The 22248-nt window shown below is 50.3% G+C and overlaps 3 protein-coding genes across 4 annotated transcripts in view; 2 read left to right on the forward strand and 1 right to left on the reverse strand.

Annotated features, from left to right (window-relative positions):
• The window catches only part of SCRN2 (secernin 2), a 142094-nt gene that overhangs the window by 74213 nt on the left and 45633 nt on the right, over positions 1 to 22248 (forward strand). The window lies entirely within an intron of this gene.
• The window catches only part of MRPL10 (mitochondrial ribosomal protein L10), a 142327-nt gene that overhangs the window by 60695 nt on the left and 59384 nt on the right, over positions 1 to 22248 (forward strand). The gene's annotated exons all lie outside the window — the stretch shown is intronic.
• The window catches only part of SP2 (Sp2 transcription factor), a 276227-nt gene that overhangs the window by 25609 nt on the left and 228370 nt on the right, over positions 1 to 22248 (reverse strand). The window contains exon 2 of one of the 2 annotated variants that reach the window (XM_050762649.1): positions 7717 to 7763. In XM_050762649.1, coding sequence (XP_050618606.1) covers positions 7717 to 7763 — 47 coding nt within the window. Of the gene's footprint in view, positions 1 to 7716; positions 7768 to 22248 lie in introns of those variants that run through there. The other variant, XM_050762650.1, reaches the window with a different exon arrangement.

The following is a 22248-nucleotide window of genomic DNA, read 5'->3' on the forward strand; positions in this document are numbered from 1 at the left end:
CACTGCGCCCGGCCTCTTCTTCCTTGAAACACTTTTTTTTTTTTTTTTTTTTTTTTGAGACGGAGTCTCGCTCTGTCACCCAGGCTGGAGTGCAGTGGCCGGATCTCAGCTCACTGCAAGCTCCGCCTCCCGGGTTCACGCCATTCTCCTGCCTCAGCCTCCCGAGTAGCTGGGACTACAGGCGCCTGCCACCTCGCCCGGCTAAGTTTTTTTTTGTATTTTTAGTAGAGACGGGGTTTCACTGTGTTAGCCAGGATGGTCTCGATCTCCTGACCTCGTGATCCGCCCGTCTCGGCCTCCCAAAGTGCTGGGATTACAGGCTTGAGCCACCGCGCCCGGCCGAAACACTTTCTTTACTTTGCCTCTAGGACATACTTTGCTAGTCTCTGGCTAACTTCTCCCATATCTCCTTTGCTGGTTCTTCCTCTCCTCTCAAATTCTAAATGATTGGGTTGCCCCAGGACTCTGTCTCAGGACCTTTCTTTTTTTGTTTTTTTTTTTTTTTTTTTTGAGATGGAGTGTCGCTCTGTCGCCCAGGCTGGAGTGCAGTGGCCGGATCTCAGCTCACTGCAAGCTCTGCCTCCCGAGTTTACGCCATTCTCCTGCCTCAGCCTCCCGAGCAGCTGGGACTACAGGCACCCGCCACCTCGTCTGGCTAGTTTTTTGTATTTTTTAGTAGAGATGGGGTTTCACTGTGTTAGCCAGGATGGTCTCGATCTCCTGACCTCGTGATCCGCCCGTCTCGGCCTCCCAAAGTGCTGGGATTACAGGCTTGAGCCACTGTGCCCGGCCAGGATCTTTCTTCTGTCTACACCTGTTTCCTAGCTGATTTTGTCTAGTCTCGTGGGTTTAGAAACCAGTAAGATACAGATTCTATATAATTTTAACTCTCACATTTCTATCTCGACTTGTATATCCAACTGCCTACTGATATCTCCACTTGGATGTATTAATAGGCATCGCAAATCTAACTAGCCCCAGCTGGGCGCGGTGGCTCACGCCTGTAATCCCAGCACTTTGGGAGGCCGAGGCAGGTGGATCACCTGAGATCAGGAGTTGGAGACCAGCCTGGCCAACATGGCGAAACCTCATCTCTACTAAAAATAAAAAAATTAGCCAGGTGTGGTGGCGAACGCCTGTAATCCCAGCTCCTCGGGAGGCTGACGAAGGAGGATCGCTTGAACCCGGGAGGTAGAGGTTGCAGTGACCCAAGATTGTGCCACTGTACTCCAGACTGCGTGACAGGAGCGAGACTCCATCTCAAAAAACAAAACAAAACAAAAATCTAACTAGCCCCAAACAGTGCTCCCGATATTGTCCTAATCCTGTGACTCCTTCAAAATTCCCCACTGCAGTGAATGAATAGTAACTCCATCTTTCCAGCTGCTCAGCCCTAAAACCTTGGGAGTTATCCTTATCTTTTTTCCACACCCTACATTTGACAGCAAACACTCGTATCTTCAAAATATATGCCCAAGCTGACTGCTTCTACCACCTCCTCTGTCATCACCTAGGTCCAGGTTTCTATCATGTCTCCCATGGATTAACCTCCTAGCTGCGCTTCTGACCTTGACCCCATCAGTCTATTCTCAACACATCTAGAGTAAGACCCATCACACTTAAATGAAACCGTGTTATTTCTCTGCTCAGAAGCCCCCAATACCATCCCATCTCCCACTCAAAGTAAGAGCCAAAATCTCCATCGTGACACAGAAGGCCCCTGGGGGACCTGACCTCTTTCACCTGCCCTGTCACTCTCCCTCTCTCACTGCTTTAGCCATGCTGGCTCCCTGCTGTTCCTGAACATACCAAGTATGACCCCTGCTGAGGGCCTTTGCATTGCTCTTCTCTCTGCTGAGTTCTCACCCTCCTCCCCTCACCCCAGACAGAACAAGGCTCAATCTCCTCCCCACTCCTTCAGGGTTTTATTCAGATGTCACTTTATCATTGAGACCTTCCCTGATCACCCTATGTAAATTGCCACCTCCCCCTTTTTTTCCTTATCCTCGTTTTGCCTCCTTAGCACTTCTCACTGTCTAACAAATATCTATTAGTTATTCATTGTCTCCCACTAAGATGTAAGCTTCCTAAAGGCAGGGACTTCTCTGCGTTACTCACTGATGTATCCCAGTCCCTGGCACATGGTAGGTGCTTAACAATCTATGTTTGTTGAATAAGTGAATGAGTAAATCCTGGAGGCTTTACAGCACGAGAGCCTAAAGGGAGTGTAGGAACCAAAGTAGAAAAGCTGCAGATTTGCATACTCTGGCACTAGGTCAGGATCCACTCCACAGCTGACCCAGACCCTGATGGGTTTTAGCTGATGGAACCCTCAACCCCACCAGTCACCTCACATGTGGGCCAGTGCAGTCCAGTCCTGCTCCTGGCCAAAAACTTCAAAGTGCACAACTCTCATCACCACATACCAGGTACTACTGCATTTCAATGCTTCTCTCAATTGACATGCATTATTAATGCTTCTCTCAATTGACAAGCATTGGCGGAGCCAGGATTGCACCACTGCACTCCAGCCTGGAACTCCATCTCAAAAAAAAAACAAAACAAAAACAAAACAACAACAACAACAACAACAAACATAGCCGGGCGAGTGGTTCATGCCTGTAATCCCAGCACTTTGGGAGGCTGAGGCGGGCAGATCATGAGGTCAAGAGTTGGAGATCATCCTGGCCAACCCAGTGAAACCCTATCTCTTCTAAAAATACAAAATTAGCTGGGCGTGGTGGCGCATGCCTATAGTCCCAGCTACTTGGGAGGCTGAGACAGGAGAATCGCTTGAACCCGGGAGGCGGAAGTTGCAATGAGCCAAGATCGCGCCATTGCACTTCAGCCTGGCAACGGAGCGAGACTCTGTCTTAAAAAAAAAAGATAATGAAGGCACTCGAATTTGGATACCACCTGTCTGTCTCCACCCTTAATTCTTCTTTCCAAAACGTGACTATGTCATTTGCTAGTTTGCATCCTGACTGGGTCATATCCCATTGTACTGGAAGGGACTCTGGAAATGTGTGGGGGTGGGGACAGCATAAACAGAACCTGATCAAAGCAGGCCCAAGAAACAGCATCAAGTTTTTTTGTCAAAGAATACTGGGCCTCAGAATTCTTAGAGAACAGGAGGAAAAAAAAGCAAGATACACTTTTTCCCCTAAAGAATCTCATTATGTGCTTTGGCACATTTATTTGTGAGTAACTCCCCACACTTATCCTGGGCCAGGATCAGCTTTTTGTTTGTTTGTTTGTTTGTTTTGAGAGTCTTGCTCTGTCGCCCAGGCTTGGGTACAGTGGTGCACTCTCGGCTCACTGCAATCTCCGCCTCCTGGGTTCAAGTGATTCCCGTGCCTCAGCCTCCGGAATAGCTGGGACTACAGGTGTGTGCCACTACACGTGGCTAATTTTTGTATCTTTAGCAGAGATGGGGTTTTGCCATGTTAGCCAGGCTGGTCTCGAACTCCTGACCTTAAGTGATCTGCTGCCTCAGCCTTCCAAAGTGCTGGGATTACAGGCATGATTACCAAGCCCAGCCCCAGGCCAGAATCAGCTTCTGAAATGAGTGGTGATTTCATTTCCCCTGAGAAGACAGGGCTGGCTTACCATTTACTTTTTTGGAGGCTGGGAAATGTCTTGGTTTGTTTTCTTCTAGGCTGATCTAAGAAGATTCCTAATTATCAACTGGGAGCAGAAATATTCCACTTCCAATTACATGGCCCTGCCTGCTCACTCTTACTTCCTATTCACACTCTCTTGGAGGCCACTTTGTGATTCTACCAAATCCTGTAGGAGAGGTGACAACCCTAAAGAGAAGGCTCTAGAAAGATGACATTTGGAAATGTGTAAGTTAGTGTCTGCTGGCTCCTCCTGAGCCACTTCTACTCTGTGATTGAGAGGAAAGGCCACCTAACTGCCTAAATCACCACACAGGGACAAACTGGTATCTAAGAGCACTCAGCAGCAAAAACAAGTAAGCTAAGCCTTTGCACTGCAATGTGGCAGGGCTTCTGGCTAGGTATAGCAAGCAATTCTGATGTGGAGACAAACAGCAGCAACGGGAATGAAATGCCAATGAAGGATTCCAACCATTGGGTCTGCAAGCATGCTTGTCCTGTGACACAAACAGCCTAGACATCTCAGCACTGCTTGGAGCTGCTCATTGGGGGAGCCTGAGAAACATCAGCCCTTTCACAACCCCTTGCTCCTGAGCAGAGCTCATCTCCCAAGAGCAAATCAGCCTGCAGCCCAGTTGGATGAGAAGCACAGTGTTCCCCTGTGCCAGTGGCAGCCTCAGAGCATCCTGAAAGAGCGCTTCCTAGACACGCAGTGGAAGCCATGACTTCCCCTAAGCTGCCAGTGCTGCTTCTGAACTCACGTGGAGGTTCTTTTTTCAGTGTCCCCAGAGGCAGTAGAAAAATCCGTTTTCCATTTTGGAATCTATCAAGTAGGACAAATCTGCCACCTGGGAGCATCTCCTCAAGGGCAATCTCTACGCCCTTTCCCACATAGCCTGACAATACCCTCGAGTTAGAAATATCCCTTGTTGGCTAGGCACAGTGGCTCATGCCTGTAATCCCAGCACTTTGGGAGGCTGAGGTGGGAGGATTACTTGAGGCCAGGAGTTTGAGACCAGCCTGGCATAGAGAGACTATGCCTCTATTATTTTTAAAAAAGAAACGTCCCATATTTTTACCCTCTTCAATCATCTTTCCACCTTGCTCCAATAGATTGCTGACAGAAAAGTGAGATCTCCTCCACCCCGAGGTCTCCTAAGAGAATGCTGCTAGCCAAAAAAAGATCTGCTGATTATTGAGGAAGAGCATCTTTAAAAAGACACTCAACTACATTTCAGAAAGATAAAGATCTAAGTGTTGGCTCTATGAGGGAAGAAATAAAGAGAAAGAACTTTTTTTCCTCCTACAACAGGTCTAGACAATGTCATACAAGGAGCTACAAGCATATCCAAAACAAAAGCAAGGCAAAAACAAGCAAAAAAGCAACAAATGCATTCCAAAATGATCTCCATTTCTCAGCCCAGAAATGTACCGGATACTGGTTTAGTTCAGCCTGTAGGTGGTGGGAAGAAATTTACAAATCCAAGTCAGTTGCAAAAAGGGAATACTCCAGACATATCACCCAATGAACCTGTAAGAAAGTATGCGAGCTTCTCTGAACAGATTTTACTCCAGGTTTGCAGCCCACAAGGTTTAAGATCGGGCCATGAGGTTAAATCTGGTAAACTCAGAAATGTTCATGCTACTGCATCCCTAAACTTTGTAATTCTCTGCGTAACCTTTAAAGCAGTGTTTCTCTGCATCTTTTATTCCATAGCCATTGTCCACCTGATCCAAAATATCCTAAATTTTTCTATGTTTGGAAGCAGGGTTTCCAATTTTTGTGTATACAGAAAAGGGGTGTGTGTGAAAAAAATAAGTATTAGAAAAAGAACACGTTACGTATATATCACAGAAATGAGTGGGCAAGATTTAGAAGATTGCTGAAACAAAGCCAATACTAAGGTCTACTAGTTGGTTGCAAAAGTTTAAAATGTCTTCAGAAGGGCCCTGGTTGGGCAATACTATACTTGCTGGCAGCAAGCTTGGGAACTGACACAGACCTATAGCAAAGGACTGTCCAACTTCTCCAAAAAAGCTGGTATTAACCACCAGAAGAAATAAGAAGTTCAAGGCCAAAATATCCAAATGAACCAACCACTCTACTTGCTGAAATGCCATAAAGCTTCTTTACCCCAGACATCTACCCAAATCTTATAATTTCTTTTCTCCTCTCTGACAGGCCTCCACAGGCCCAAACTTTAATAGAATCTGAGAGAAAAAAGTGGCCAGTCCATCTGCTGTCCAGAGTGATGCCAAACTCTTTCTCCTGGAACCAGTTCTACCTGTTGGGCAGTCAGATGAGGGTCCGATTATTAACAAACTCTACTTGGGTCTCCTTGGTAGAGTTTGTGGCTTCAGCAGCCTAGTTCAGGGGGGTTCATAATTATGTCAGACTAGTTTTTTTTCTTGTAGTTGCTTTTAACCAAAGAGGTTAAGCCTCTGTACAACCAAGAGGAAGAACTAGAATTAGAAAACTTACCAATCGTCCCAGCCAATGATAATCCATTTCCAACAGGTATTAACGCCTGTTAGAAGCCACTGGAACACTAACATCATCAGCCCAATTGATAGGTTGTCTGATAGATTCCCCCCCTTCATCGCACACAAGAATTTAAAACAAAACAAGACACTGCAGTTATATTCATTATTGCAGACAATGGGTTTCTTTGTGTTAGTAATTGAAATTACTGCTGTGCTCTGGACTCCATTATTCCCTTTGCAGCCTGTGAGCTGGCCAACACTCTAAACTTTCGAGCCCTAAAAATTGTATCATCCAGAATACCAACTCGGTACAGCCCTCCAATGTGAAACTGAATGCCTTCTGGGGTACAGCATGAAACTGTTTTAGACAGTGCAGGCCAGTGCACCTTGAAACAGTGTCCTTCCAACTGTAATGTAAACGGGAAACTTGGGCCAATTCATTGTTTAAAGCAGATCTACTGGCTCATACCTTTCTCTAGGAAACAATAAGTGAACAAGAAGTAACCTCAGAGCAAGAAAGAACTTCGGGAGAATGCACTGAGAAAGGCCAGACTGAGTCCCCTTGGATGAAGTTAATTAAGAAACAAACATGACAGGATATTGCAATCAAAACCAAGGAATGCAGTGAGGATAGGTTTCTCAGTTGCCCAGAGAAGACATAGTTCCTTTTGAACTAAAATTAGAAAGCCGCTGGGAAGGAGACCTAAGAAGCATGGGTAAGAGGCTGAAAACCGTAAGTCAGCAATGGGGATGCAGGTGGGTGGAGGAGGAAAGCAAGTATCTATTTTATTTCTTCTGTAATTCCTTAAGATTGTTTGCGCCTGAGCTTTGAGACTGCAGTAGTCTTCCCCCACGGGGCGTCAGGTAACAGGCTGGGAGCTCTGGCAAGAAGTTCTTAAACTTCTCACAATTCTGCTAAGAGCTTGCATCTAGCTGGAGGATAAATGATCCAAGTGAAAACATTAAAGGAAGGTTTTTGCCCACTCCCCAGTGAGAGATCATCTGCCCAGAGAGTGCCCTCGTGTCCTGACACCATCGACCGACTGGGATACATCAGTAACCGGGCTGTCGTCGATGCCGAGCAGTGCCCATCTGGTTGGCAGCGTCCGGATCTCAAGCGTTCCCTCGCCCCTCTGTACTTCGGGGAGCCCTGAATCGCTGGTGGGCATCTACAGTTAAGAGTGCAGGAAGGCCTCTCAGACACGGGGCGAACACGAGGGCTGTTGGCTGCCTCCTCGGAGCCGACCCAGGCATAGTCAGCCCAGGCGGGAGAGCGGCGCTGAGGTGGGTCGGCACCCGGCTGAGAGGTGCCAGGCCACCCCGGTGCCCGCTCCTCTCGCCGGCCCCCGGAAGCGCCGCCCTCCCGTCCGGCGGGCTCCGAGGGGGCGGGGAGTCGAACGCCCCCTTCCGGGTGCCTCCGCCCGGCTGGCCAGCCCCGCTCCTCCTCCGGGCGGGAATCCTCCCTCCCCCGCCCCTCCCGAAGCCGGGCCCCGGCGCCAGGCCCGGCCCCAGGGGGGAACCCCCGGCCTCGGCTCCCTCTCCCCGCGGCCTCTGCCCGTCTTCCCGACCCTTGGAGGCCGGGAAGACCCCGCCGGCAGCGGCCGGGACCCACCGCTCATTACGACATCTTCCTCCCTGGCCTCCGCCGCCTCCGCCGCCACCGAGAGCCTGACACCGCCCGCCAAGCACCCGCCAATCCCGGAGCCCGCCACCGCCCGAGCGACGGCAGCCTTCACCAATAAGGGCTTGGAACATTGGGGACCGACAGCACTATTAACCAATCAACCAGAGGCGTCTAGAGCGACGTTGATTTGACCAATAGGTCTGTGCAATGTCACTGATGGACGGTAGACCGCACCAACCGAAAACCAATTGAATAATGAATGACATGTTTATCAGCCAATTGGAGGGAGGCAAAGTCCCGCCTACTGGGTGGTTGATGGACAGCGACAGGAAGCTGGGAGGGGAGGGGCTTAGTCGAAGAGTGCTTTTGTATTGGTCGTGGTTGACCTTCCACCCACCTCTAACCCAGAGGATGAGTGATAGATCTGCCCTGAAGCCAATCAGAAGTCCTTAGGGTGAGGCCCACAAATGCCCCAGAAATAGCATATACATTGCACCCTAAGTCCAGTCTCGCCCAGGTGTGGCAGGAGCTTTTACCTGCTCTTCGGCAGTAGGCGGCTGCCACTCAACCCCATGCCTGGTGAGTGGAAAGCCATCAACCTTTTATTTAGTCCCTCGCTCGTTGTCGCCTCGGGAGGGGCGACTTTGTACAGTGAAGCACTGGGGTCCGGCACCATAGTCAGAGTTGGGGTTGTTTACGCGACACTTCTGAAGGGATTTTCACAATCGGTTAAGCCCCCGTTAATCTTCACATGGTTATTGCGGCGACCCCCATAGCCCACGGTCCCAAACGTGTGCATCTGAATCATCCGAAGCTCTTTCTAAAGGCAGGTTCCCCGGGCCGCCTCTCCTAATCCGACTCGGTACTTCACGGGGCGTGCCTAGAATCTGCATTTTAGCAAGGGCCTGGCAAGGACAGAGTTGCACGCTTGAGTTTGAGAAGTACTGCTTGGCCTCTGCCCCACTTACCCTTATCTTCTTGAGATGAGGTAAAGCACTTGGTAGGCACTATCTGGATAGGTTTATCTTTGCTCCCAAGTCTCTTCCGAGAACTTGGGAAGGCTGCCTAGCTTAGTGAGGGAATCCATTCTGGCTTCAGACCAGTCTGGGTTTGAAACCTACACATCCTACTAACTTAGGCAGGGTACCGAAACTCCCTGAGCCTCGTGTCCTCATCAGTAAAACGAGGTTAATCACACCTACACCTTAGCGCAATGGCTTTAAACAAAACAAAACAAAACATAGCCCATCAAGAGAAATACATTTTGCATACTGACCAGTACACTACTGTTTGAGAGTGTCACAAAGTTTCCGAAAACAATGCTTACTACTTGTGATACACTGATAGTTTCTATGCCTATCCTATCTTATTCTCCTTCTTGTTGATCATGACTGGCAATTTGAAAAACACTGCTAGGAAAGGTTGGTTGATAATACAAAATGCGGAGCAGAATTCCGGGTACACAGTAATTGCTGAAAAAATGTTAATAGCCTCTTCCAGTCTACTCCTCTCAGTGTTAGCCTTTGAAAAACAAGACTTTAGACGATAACACTCCTCTAGTAAAGATCCTTCATGGGATCCGTATCTCCTGGATAAAGCCCAAACTTCTTTCTAGGCAAATTCCTCCCACTCTCTTTTCTTCTTAACCTCAGCATCCACCAGAGGACACACTCTTACTGGTGTATCTTTCATGCTTTATCTCCTCCCTGTACCCCCATTCCCTTCCTACAAATCCTACCCTTTTCCCTCCAGGAAAGATTCCAGGTTCCTAAACACGCTTTTTTCCACTAGTTGACTTTCTATCTTACCCTTCCCTTCTGGTAAACCCCTATGCATCCATGGCCAGATGTGGTGGCTCACACCTGTATTCCTAGCGCTTTGGGAAGCCAGAGGCAGGTGGATCGCTTGAACCCAGGATTTCGAGACCCAGCCTGGGCAACATGGCGAAACCCTGTCTCTACAAAAAAGCCGCATGGGGCGGTGCACACTTGTAGTTCTAGCTACCTGGGAAGCTGAGGTGAGTGGATCACTTGAGCCTAGGAGTTTGAACTTAACATGAGCTATGATCACACCACTGCACTCCAGCCTAGGTGACAGAGCGAGACCCTGTCTCTCAGAAAAATAGATAAACTCCTATGCATGCTTCAAGACTCTGCTGTAAGTCTGCATACCTCACTCCTGCCTAGCTATAGCTTCTTCCTCCTCTGCGCTGCCCTGGCACATACAAAAGGGCTTCTCTCTCACACACTATTCCCGCACTTTTATTCTCACTTCTTGCTCTCTTGCTAGACTGAGCTGTGATAGGATTGAGGCCAGCATAGAGGAGGATCAGCAGGAAATGTAAGCTGAGTTAAAGAATGAATATTTGCATACAATGACATCTGCATGACTTGTTTATATAGTCCATACATTCTGTTCCCAGGCCATTTTTCAAGTTTAGATTGCTTCACTGTCAAACCAAGGACTCCACCCAGGTTCCATGACTCACCTGTATTAGGGTGCAGGGATTTGGGGGAGAGGTAGGTGGGGTTGAATATCCTGCTGGGCCACTGTCAAACCTCTTCTGGGAGAAAAACTGGGGGTAACTATGCTTCTAACCTAGAGGCCCCATCTTGAAGACCGCAGAGGTGAAAAAAAAAAAAAAAGTGTGCACACACGGGGCGGAGGACAGGGCGTGAAAACTTGGAAGAATTCTGCAGTCGTTTTGAATTATTTGATTGGTTTTGCCCTTTTAAAGGTCACCTTATCTTTTGTTTGTTTTTGTTTTTGTTTTGTTTCTAGGCTGTCTGACTCTTCTTACTAGAGACACAGCCAAAAAAGGGGAGGACCCTTTGGGTTTTTTTTGTTTTTTCTTTCTTTCTTTCTTTCTTTTTTTTTTTTTTTTTTCTGGAGATGGAGTCTTTCTCTGTCACCCAGGCTGCAGTGCTGTGGTGCGATCTCGGCTCACTGCAACCTCCGCCTCCCAGGTTCAAGCGATTCTCCTGCCTCAGCTTCCTGAGTAACTGGGATTACAGGCGTGCGCCACCAAGCCCGGCCAATTTTTGTGTTATTAGTAGAGACAGGGTTTCACCATGTTGGCCAGGCTGGTCTCAAACTCTTGACCTCAAGTGATCCACCCACCTCAGTCTCCTAAAGTGCTGGGATTGCAGACATGAGTCACTGCGCCCGGCGGAAGGGGACACTTTCTTTTCTTTCTTTTTTTTTTTGAGATGGAGTCTCGCTCTGTTGCCCAAGCTGGAGTACAGTGGTGCGATCTCGGCTCACTGCAAGCTCCGCCTCCTGGGTTTACACCATTCTCCTGCCTCAACTTCCCAAGTAGCTGGGACTACAGGTGCCCACCACCACGCCCGGCTAATTTTTTGTGTTTTTAATAGAGACGGGGTTTTACCGTGTTAGTCAGGATGGTCTCGATCTCCTGGCCTCATGATCCACCCACCTCGGCCTCCCAAAGTGCTGGGATTACAGGCGTGAGCCACTGCGGGAAGGGGACACTTTCTAAGAAGAAGACCTCGTTCATACTTTTGTCAGGCCCATTGGAGTCTTAGAGCCTCGTTCACAAACACCCCCGCTCCCCCAACGACCACACAACTCCTCAGAGATTTTTTCTTTCAAGATGGCCCCTGTCCTCAACAGAGAGGGAGAAGGTCAGACAACGGCTTGGAAATGCTTGTGGTCTCTCTGGCCACACTTTATTATTTATTTATTTATTTATTTAGAGACGGAGTCACGCAGGTTTGAGTGCGGTGGCGCTATCTCAGCTCACTGCAATCTCTGCCTCGCGGGTTTAAGCGATTCTCCTGCCTCAGTTTCCTGAGTAGCTGGGATTACAGATACGCGCCACTACGGCCAGCTATTTTTTGTATTTTTAGTAGAGATGGGGTTTCACTGTGTTGGTCAGGCTGGTCTCAAACTCCTGACCTCATGATCCGCCTCCCCTCAGCCTCCCAAAGTGCTGGGATTACAAGCATGAACCCCTGTGCCCTCCCTTTATTTTTATTATTTTTGAGACAGAGTCTCTGAAGCCTCAACCTCCTGTGCCCAAGTGATCCTCCCGCCTCTTGAGTAGCTGGGACTACAGGTGTGCGCCACCATGCCCAGCTAATTTTTAAATTTTTTGTAGAGCTGGGGTCTCCCTATGTTGCGCAGGCTGGTTTCAAACTCCTGAACTCAAGCGACCCTCCTGCCTCAGTCTCCCAAAGTGCTAGGGTTATAGGCATGAGCCACTGCACCTGGCCATGGCCACACTTGAGACTCACTAAAAGAGCTTTTAATAGGTTCTGAAGTCTGGGTCCCATCCCAGGAAATTGGACTCTCTGGGGGCATCAGTATTAAGGAGTTCCTCAGGTGATTCCAATGGGCAGCCAAATGTGGAAAAGGACTCCTTAGCCCAAAGATACCTTCCCACTGGGGGTGCCCAAGTGAAAAACAAGGAAAAGTCTGTGCCCTCCACCCCCACCCACTCCTGTCCCTCCCCTTTCTGAATTTCTCCTCTTCCTACCCTACCTGCTGCCATCTTCACAGAGCCAGGGCCAGTGGGTGGTTCTGAGTGTGTGTGTCAACCTCAACCAGGGGCGACATCTCCCTGGTGTGTCTGGAGGCAGGTTCTCTCAGTGATATTTCCCTTTTGTCTCCAACTGCTTTCAGTTTCTTTCTACTCCACATTGTCACTTTCTCTACCTTTCTAACTTGCAAAGCTACACATTCCCCACCGCTAAAAACCCCATGCTCCTCTTGTCTACCATGGCACCTTCCGTTCCCAGCACATTGCTTGATTATAGTAGGTGCACAGTAAATGTTTGCTGACTGACTAAATGACTATATCCTTTTAACACTTCTCAGGGACTTACCCCTTCTCTTTCAGGCCCAGCTTCTTCCACTTCCACTTCTCCTTCCATGTCTACCTCTGAATCCCCTTCTTTTTTTTTTTTTTTTTTTTTTTCCCTGAGATGGAGTTTCACTCTTGTTGCCCAGGCTGGAGTGCAATGGCACGATCTCAGCTCACCTCAACCTCCACCTCCCAGGTTCAAGCGATTCTCCTGCCTTAGCCTCCCTAGTAGCTGGGATTATAGGCATGTGCCACCATGCCTGGCCAATTTTGTATTTTTAGTAAAGACAGAGTTTCTCCATGTTGGTCAGGCTGGTCTCGAACTCCTGACCTCAGGTGATCCACCCGCCTCGGCCTCCCAAAGTGCTGGGATTACAGGCTTGAGCCACTGCGCTCAGCCTGAATCCCCTTCTTTCTTCACTTTCCTGTGCTTTTCCTGCTTCCTGACATTCTCTTTGTCCTTTTTTGCACAGGGCTGTCCTCATCTAATCCATCAGTACCAGACAGTGAACATCTCTCCCCCAGGATGCTGAGGAAGGGTGCTGGACGGAAGGATGTGGAACTACAGCCTCTGCTCTCAAGATGCTCAGATCTGGGCAGGGAACATCACACATCTGGGCCTGTCAGGGGGTTGGGGGCTGGGGGAGGGATAGCATTAGGAGAAATATCTAATGTAAATGACAAGTTGATGGGTGCAGCAAACCAGCATGGCACATGTATACCTATGTAACAAACCTGCATGTTGTGCACGTATACTCTAGAACTTAAAGTATAATTAAAAAAAAAAAAAAGCTTCACATCCCTCCTGGAGCCTCCTATGAAACCACATGGTATAGCTGGTGCTGTTGGTCCAGAAACTAGAAGAATATCAGGCCAACCGTCTTGACTCTCTGTTGGGCCTCACTCATAGCTACAACCCAACCTTTATTGTTGGTGTTTATCTTTGAGGAGTTACAGCCAACCCAGCCTTCTAAAGACGGCTTGTTTTGCCTTAAGGATTTCCCAGTAACCTCTGCTTCTCCCTTTTCCCTCCTATGGTTTTCTATGTTCTCATCTCTTCCCTTTCTACCTATGGGGAAACCAAAATTGCAAATTTTTTTTTTTTTTTTTTTTTTTTGAGACTGTCTTGCTCTGTTGCCCAGGCTGGAGCACAATGATGAGGTCTCGGCTCACTGCAACCTCCACCTCCCAGGTTCAAGCAATTCTCGGCCGGGCGCGGTGGCTCAAGCCTGTAATCTCAGCACTTTGGGAGGCCGAGATGGGCGGATCGTGAGGTCAGGAGATCAAGACCATCCTGGCTAACACGGTGAAACCCCTCTCTACTAAAAAATACAAAAAAGGCCGGGCGCGGTGGCTCAAGCCTGTAATCCCAGCACTTTGGGAGGCCGAGACGGGCGGATCACGAGGTCAGGAGATCGAGACCATCCTGGCTAACACCGTGAAACCCCGTCTCTACTAAAAATACAAAAAACTAGCCGGGCGAGGTGGCGGGCGCCTGTAGTCCCAGCTACTCGAGAGGCTGAGGCAGGAGAATGGCGTAAACCCGGGAGGCGGAGCTTGCAGTGAGCTGAGATCCGGCCACTGCACTCCAGCCCGGGCTACAGAGCAAGACTCCGTCTCAAAAAAAAAATAAAATAAAATAAAAAATAAAAAATACAAAAAAGTAGCCGGGTGAGGTGACGGGCGCCTGTAGTCCCAGCTATTCGGGAGGCTGAGGCAGGAGAATGGCATAAACCCGGAGGCGGAGCTTGCAGTGAGCTGAGATCTGGCCACTGCACCCCAGCCTGGGCGACAGAGCAAGACTCTGTCTCAAAAAAAAAAAAAAAAAAAAAAAAAAAAAAGCAATTCTCTTGCCTCAGCCTCCTGAGTAGCTGGGATTACAGGTGGGTGTCACCACGCCCAGCTAATTTTTATATTTTTAGTAGAGATGGAGTTTCATCATTTTGGCCAGGCTTGTCTCGAACTCTTGACCTCAGATGATCCATGTGCCTCGGCCTCCCAAAGTTCTGGGATTACAGGCATGAGCCACTGCTCCCAGCCCAGAGTTGCAGACTTTTGTAACCCAGACTCTCTCATATGCAGACCCACAAAACTATTTGATGGGACAAACACCTAGCTTGGATGAATTTGGGTTATTTTTTTTTTCCTCCTAGGGTCCATCAATGATTTCAGGGATCTAGGTTTCCTCAGTCTTCTGTGAACATGAAACATTGACAAAGGCCATAAGATGTATCTCCCTGTTACACCACACCCCGGGTGCACACATACAGACACACCTCTGTCCTCACTGCTGGGGATGCCACTCCTGACTCCTGCCCTAACACATCAACTTCCTCTGCCCCTGGTTCCCCTGTCCAGGCTGATGGCTCCCCACCAACTGCCATGGAATCTTCCAGCAAGGACATTCCACTCATCCTTCCCCACAGGGTTCTTCCTTCTTTGCTGCTTCTTTCTACCCCCAGTCTCCCTGGGGTGGGATCTGTGGAGCCTCAGGGAGAAAGGGCAGGGCCCCAGGTAAAAGGAGCCCTTTAAGGCGGAAGGCATGGGTGCCTCCTCTGCCTTTGTGTGTCACCACCAGGGGGCACCCAAGGCATTTCCAAAGCAGCTGCCCAGTGTTCACCTTACAGGAACACAGGGCGGGCAGGGAGATCCAGCTTGACAAGCAGCTATTCCCCCAGGAATGGGGCCTGTTTCATTCAGAGACTGAGAGTGGGTTCCAGCCTCTACAAAGAAACTCCTTAAAAAGAGTCTTTGGGGCCGGGTGCAGTGGCTTACCCCTGTAATCCCAGCATTTTGGGAGGCTGAGGTGGGTGGATCACCTGAGGCCAGGTATTCAAGACCAGCCTGGCCAACATGGCGAAACCCCATCTCTACTAAAAATACAAAAATTAGCCAGGTGTGGTGGCACGTTCTTGTAGTCCCAGCTACTTGAGAGACTGAGGCAGTAGAATCACTTGAATCTGGGAGGCGGAGGTTGCAGTGAGCCGAGATCTTGCCACTGCACTCCAGGCTGGGTGACAGAGTGGGACTCCATTTTAAAAAAAAAAAAAGACAAAACAACAAAAAAAGAGCCATTTGGGCCAGGCATGGTGGCTCATGCCTGTAACCCCAGTACTTGGGGGAGCCTCGGGCAGGATTGCTTCTTGAGCCCAGAAGTTAGAGATTAGCCTGGGCAACATAGTGAGACCCCCATCTCTACAAAAATTTTAAAAATTAGCCAGACTTGGTGGCTCTCAACTGTAGTCTGAGCTACTTGGGAGGCTGAGGCGGGAGGATCCCTTGAGCCTAGGAATTCGAGGCTGTAGTGAGCTGTGTTTGCAACACTGTACTCCGCCCTGGGTGACAAAGCAAAACCATGTCTCCCTGTCTGAAAACAAAAACAAACAAACACATTTACCTCTTCAAGGAATTTGTTTCCTACCAACCAGCTCCTCTTACCTCCCCTGGTAGCATTATCTTCTCTCTGCCTCAGCCCCTCACCTGCACTCCCCTGCTCCCCACCTTTCCTGATGCCATCGACCACAGCTCCATGTGGCGCCCAGTCTGCTTCTCTGAGTCCCAGCCCACTGCAGACCGGAAGCGTCCCCAGGGACAAAGGGAGGCTGAGAGTGTCCCTGACCAGGCACTGCCCTCTCTGCCTCTGCCCCTCTCCCTCCTAGGCCCTCACTTCTGTCAAAACCACATCTCAGTCCCATTGCTAGCCTCCTGAGGGTTACCAGAGACCCTGAGTGTGGAGGGTGTGGGTTCAGAAGGACCAGGGCTGGGAACAGGGGCTGGAGGCTGGGCTCAGGAGCAGCACTTGTCACCTGAAAGCACTGACCCAGCTGGGAGAGACTCGGGAAGTGGGCCATGGGGGCGATAACAATAACAATAATCATATTAATAATAACACTGGGGCCCACAAAACAGCTGTGAAATACCCGCTAATGATCCCTTATATTTATAGATCTTCTCCTCCTAGACACTTCAGAGCCATTGCCCAATTAACCCTCCTAGATTCCCTAGAAGGGACAATTAACCCCATATTTTATGGCCGGGGAAACCTAGGCTCTGAGAATGTGATGCAGTTGGCGGAGGTCGTCCATTCCATTAGTGACAGCAGAATTTGTGGAGCAGCCCTCTCTCCTTCCTTTCATCTACATCCAGATGCACTTATGCTGGGCACAGTGGCTCATGCCCACAGTCCCACCAGCACTTTGGGAGGCTGATGGATCGCTTGAGCTCAGGAGTTTGAGACCAGCCTGGGCAATATGGTGAGACACTGTCTCTACCAAAACTACAAAAAAAAAAAATTAGCTGGGCATGGTGGTGCATGCCTGTGTTCCCAGTTACTCAGGAGGCTGAGGTGGGAGGATCACTTGAGCCTGGTGGGAGGAAGTTGCAGTGAGCTGAGATTGAACCACTGCACCCAAGCCTGGGAGACAGAGCGAGATCCTGTCTCAAAACAAAAAAGCTGGTGGCTCATACCTGTAATCCCAGCACTTTGGGAGGCCAAGGTGGGCGGGTCACCTGAGGTCAGGAGTTTAGACCAGCCTGGCCAACATGATAAAACCCCGTCACTACTAAAAATACTACTAAATCTCTACTATAAATAAAGAAAATTGTTTTCTTTTCTTTTCTTTTTTTTTGAGATGGAGTCTTGCTCTGTCACCCAGTCTGGAGTGCAGTGGCAGCATCTCAGCTTACTGCAACCTCTGCCTCCCAGGTTCAAGCAATTCTCCTACCTCAGCCTCCCGAGTAGCTGGGATTACAGGCGCCTGCCACCAGCCACCACGCCAGGCTAATTTTTCGTATTTTTAGTACAGACAGGGTTTCTCCTTATTGGTCAGGCTGGTCTCAAATTCCCGATCTCAGGTGATCCACCTATCTCGGCCTCCCAAAGTGCTGGGATTATAGGCGTGAGCCCCGGCACCCAGCCCCAAGAAGGTGCTTTTTTCATTTTTTTCATTTTTTTCTTTTTTTCTTTTTTTTTTTTTTTTTGAGATGGAGTCTCACTCTGTCACCCAGGCTGTAGTGCAGTGGCGCGATTTCAGTTCACTGCAAACTCCGCCTCCTGGATTTGAGCGATTCTCCTGTCTCAGCCTCCTGAGTAGCTGGGATTACAGGCGCATGCCACCAAGCCCAGCTAATCTTTGTATTTTTAGTAGAGATGGGGTTTCACCATGTTGGCTAGGCTGGTCTCGAACTCCTGAGTTCAGGTGATCCACCCACCTCGGCCTCCCAAAGTGGTGGGATTACAGGCATGAGTCACCATGCCCTGCCAAAGATGCTTTTTGCTAATCTGAACTTGGGCATGTAAAGTGGGAATGTGCTGTGTTTGAAGCAGGAGGGAGTAAAGTTACCTAATCTAAGAACTTCCTTGTTATATAAGGTTATGCAGCCTAGACAACGTAGCCAGACCCCCCCATTTCTACAAAAAAAAAAAAAAGTAAAAATTATCTGAGTGGGTCGGGCGCGATGGCTCACAACTACAATCCCAGCACTTTGGGAGGTCAAGGCGGGCGGATCACGAGGTCAGGAGTTCGAGACCAGCCTGATCAACATGATGAAACTCTGTCTCTACTAAAAATACAAAAATTTGCCAGGCATAGTGTCATGCGCCTGTAATCTCAGCTACTCAGGAGGCTGAGCCAGGATAATCGCTTGAACCTGGGAGGCAAAGGTTGCAGTGAGCTGAGATGGCACCACTGCACTTTAGCCTGGGTGACAGAGTAGCAAGACTCCTGAAAAAAAAAAAAAATACTGGATGTGGTGGCACAAGTCTGTCATTCCAGCTACTTGGGAGGTGAGGTGGGAGGATCACTTGAGCTCAGGAGGTCGAGGTCACAGCAAGCACTGAAGGCTTCACTCCACTCTAGCCTGGGTGACAGAATGAGACCCTGTCTCAAAAACTATAATAATAAAATTTAAAAACAGTCCAGGAGTGGTGGTTCACGCTTGTAATCCCAGCACTTTGGGAGGCTGAGAATGGCAGATCACCTGAGGTCAGGAATTTGAGACCAGCCTGGCTAACATGGTGAAACCCCATCTGTACTAAAATTACAAAAATTAGCTGGGCATAGTGGCAGGCGCCTGTAATCCCAGCTACTTGGGAGGCTGAGGCAGGAGAATCGCTTGAACCTGGGAGATGGAGGTTGCAGTGAGCCAACACCGCGCCACTGAACTCCAGCCTGGGCAACAAGATTGAAACTCTGTCGGAAAATAAAATAAAATAAGGCTGGGTGTGGTGGCTCATGCCTATAATTCCAGCACTTTGGGAGGCCGAGGCAGGTGGATCACGAGGTCTGGAGATCAAGACCATCCTGACTAACACGATGAAACCCTGTCTCTACTTAAAATACAAAAAATTGGGCTGGGCACGGTGGTTCACACCTGTAATCCCAGCATTTTGGGAGGCCGAGGTGGGCGGTTCACAAGGTCAGGAGTTCAAGACCAGCCTGACCAACATGGTGAAACCCTGTCTCTACTAAATATACAAAAATTAGCTGGGCATGGTGACACGTGCCTGTAATCCCAGCTACTCAGGAGGCTGAGGCAGGAGAATCGCTTGAACCCAGGAGGCGGACGTTACAATGAGCCGAGATCGCACCATTGCACTCCAGCCTGGGTGACAGAGCGAGACTCCATCTCAAAAATAAATAAATAAAGTGATGCACTGGAGCAGGTGACCAATGGGGGCAGTGAGGCAATGGGGGCAATATGAATACAGGCCTGGAGAGAAGTTTCTGAATGACTTGGATGCTGGGGTGTGGGGGGGTTCCGCGTGGGTGGGTCCCTGCATTGTGAGAGCTGCCTTGCACACCAAGGTTACCACAGACTTGCCTGCATTTTTCAAGTTGCTGGTTCTTCTCGCGGTGCCCCACCCACCAGCTCCACTCCTGAATCTTGGTCTCCACTCCCCCTCTGGCCTCTGACCCCTGCAGCCTGGGCCTGAGATGGTCCCTCCCCCAGCTCCTGGTTTCACCTCTGAAACTCCAAGGCTCCACATTGCTGAGATTTTACTATGGCTCCCAGCTGGGTCCTACCTTTGATCTGGCTTCAAAAAATAAAAAGCAGTACCGGGAGAGTAATTTTCCCGACCTGCTGGGTAGGAAGGCAGGCTGGAGGCAGGTCCTGACCAGCCCGGCCCACTCCTGGAGCCTGGAGTCAGAAGCTGGTGGCAGAGGGGGCGGGGGCCAGGGGAGCAAAGCCATCTTTCCTCATTAACTTCCTCCCCTTCCTTTCTGGGGCACTGACCTGTGTCTTCTTTCCATTCCCAGCCTGCCAATCAGCAGGGAAAAGGATGATACAGCTGCTTCCCCCGCACCCCCGCCCCACCGAGGCTCTCCCCACTCAACCTCTTGCCTCTTGGGCAGCAGTGCCTCAGTTCTCTCTCTCCACTTTTCCCTGGGCCTGTCCCTGGGGTGTGGGGACCGAGCACTCAGGGTGGGGCCTGGTAAGGCGCAAGTCTGTGCCCCCTGGCTGAGCTCCTGAGACATTACTCAGTTGGCTGTCTCAGCGCCAGCTCTGGTCTTGAGGGACTGGACTGAGGGGTGGGAAGGGGAAGGTCCAGCTTTTTATGGGGCTTCCTGCCCACCCCTCTCCCATGGTGCTGCAAGCCCTGGCCCAGGATTTCCATCTTTCAGCAGCAGCACCTGCCCCTCCCAGTTCAAAGGCTCTGGCTCCTCACCTGTTCCCAGGATGCTTGCCTGGCCCTTTTAAGTGGTTAGCAATGCACCCCACCCCCACCCAGCTGAGGGTCTGGGCTTCTCCATGCAGGTGGGGAACCAAGGTGATGGGGCACAGGGTACAGAAGAGGCAAAAACACGCTTCAACCAGCTGAGCTGTCCCCAGTAGGCACAGGGCTACTGCCCTTTGTTTCAGTGGGTAGGGAAGGAGCCGGGGTCTGGCCCAAGAGAAAACTGGCAGCTGGGTTTGGTGGAGCAAGGACAGAGGGCACGGGGCTGGGGCTGGGCACCTTCCATTTGAGAAATTCCCGTCTCAGCTTTTTGGTTCATTGGCTGAAATGAGAGATGGCCGCTAAGCACAGGGACATTCTATGTTTCCGTGTCTTTATTTTCCCATCCTTGCCCCCTGTCAGGTAAGACTCCTACCCACATGCTCATTGTGAAAGCATCCCCTAAATATTGGAGCTGGCAGAACCCACTCACTGCTCCCTCCCAGGCCCCCAGGCTTGTCAGGGGTTCTGGCCACTGCTGTGCATTCTTTGTGTGGGTAGAGGAACAGTGACAGCCCGAGCCCCACTTTCTCCAGGGGTAGACCCCTTCTGGAAGTTGCCCCACCTCCGCTCTCCCTTCGCCTTGCCCCAGGCACCTCTCCCTGACCTGGGGGCAGAGAGGAGAGTTCAGGGAGGGGGAGGAAGTTGGGAGCCACCTCGTCTCCAGGTGGGGCGGGGTCCCAGCGGCGATAACCATCTTCTTGGCAGCTCCAACCTGTTCTATTGGTAATTTTTTTTTTTTTTTCCTAGAGGAGAAAGGTGAAGGCCTTGGCGGGGAGTTACTCTGGCTCTTAAGTGTCCTTGCAGCTCCCCAGGCCCCTGCAGGCCTTGTGCAAGAGCTGTAAATCTCTTACCACCCACAGGCCTGGGGGCGCCTGCCGCTGGGACTTTCATGTCCGGAGGTTTTATGCCTTTGCTCCTCTGTTGGGCTCCATAGCTCCTGCCTGGGGCCTCTCCCTAGCCTGTAAAAATCCAGTCCCATAAATCTCTGCTGCCCCCCAGGAGCCAAGCAGAGTTCTTCCCACTCCAACTCCCACCCATAAGCGTCTCTCCCCTCAAGAGACCGCAGTGAAGTGGCAAGGCAGAGGCAGAAGGTTTCTGAGAAGGGCAGCAACTAAATGGGGGGTCTTCCTGGGACCTCCTCCAGCATCAGTCACTGCTTGGGTGGGATTGGACTCTGTAACTGAATGGTCTGTTTCCAGCTTCAATGCTGGAGGGGCTTCTGGGGGTCTCTTGGCCTCCACTGCCTGTTAGTATCCACCTGAGCCTCTCGAGACAGGTGGCTGTCTGTCTGCCAAGCCCCCAGGTGCATTGGAGGTGGCAGGCAGCCCAGTGACTATGCTGCTTTCCTGGATCAAAATGGGAAACCCAAGGAAAGGGAAAGGGGTAACAGTAGCTGAGGCCTGGAAGGTCATGGATGGACCGCACGGTCCAGTGGATTCCGGGGTAAAACATAGTGCTTAACTTCTTAGTCCGATGGGGGAGACTGGGCACTCGTCCAGGACCTGGGCATTGAGAAGGGGGCCAGATTTCCGGACCTGGGTAGGACTCAGGGCAGGCACAATACTGTGCCTGGGAACGTCCCACTAGAGAAGAGGAGCACCAGACTGGCTTGGGAAGGAGGAAGAGGAGAGAGCTGCAAAGGGAGCAGGGTGTCTCCAGCAGAAAGAACAGTTTGTTCGCAGGTTCCTAGGGAAGAGGTTGTGACCTGGGTGGGGGGACGCCAGCAGGTTTGCCAGGAAGGTGAGGAGTCTGTGCCTGGCTCCACCCTTCCTGGAAATACATGGGAAGGAGAGAGCGGCCTTCATGCTGAGGGTGGGGAGAGGCAAGGTGGGTGGTGGGAGGGAGGGCTCTATGGTGGAAGGGCTTGAGTGGGATGCAGCTGCTCAGGAGAGAACCCAGGCCAAACTCTCACTGACCCTCCTGGCTTACTGGGATCTCACTGCCAGATGAGCAGACATTGGGAAGCCCAGGATCT

This window comes from Macaca thibetana, chromosome 16, assembly GCF_024542745.1.
Source record: "Macaca thibetana thibetana isolate TM-01 chromosome 16, ASM2454274v1, whole genome shotgun sequence".
Lineage (NCBI taxonomy): Eukaryota > Metazoa > Chordata > Mammalia > Primates > Cercopithecidae > Macaca > Macaca thibetana.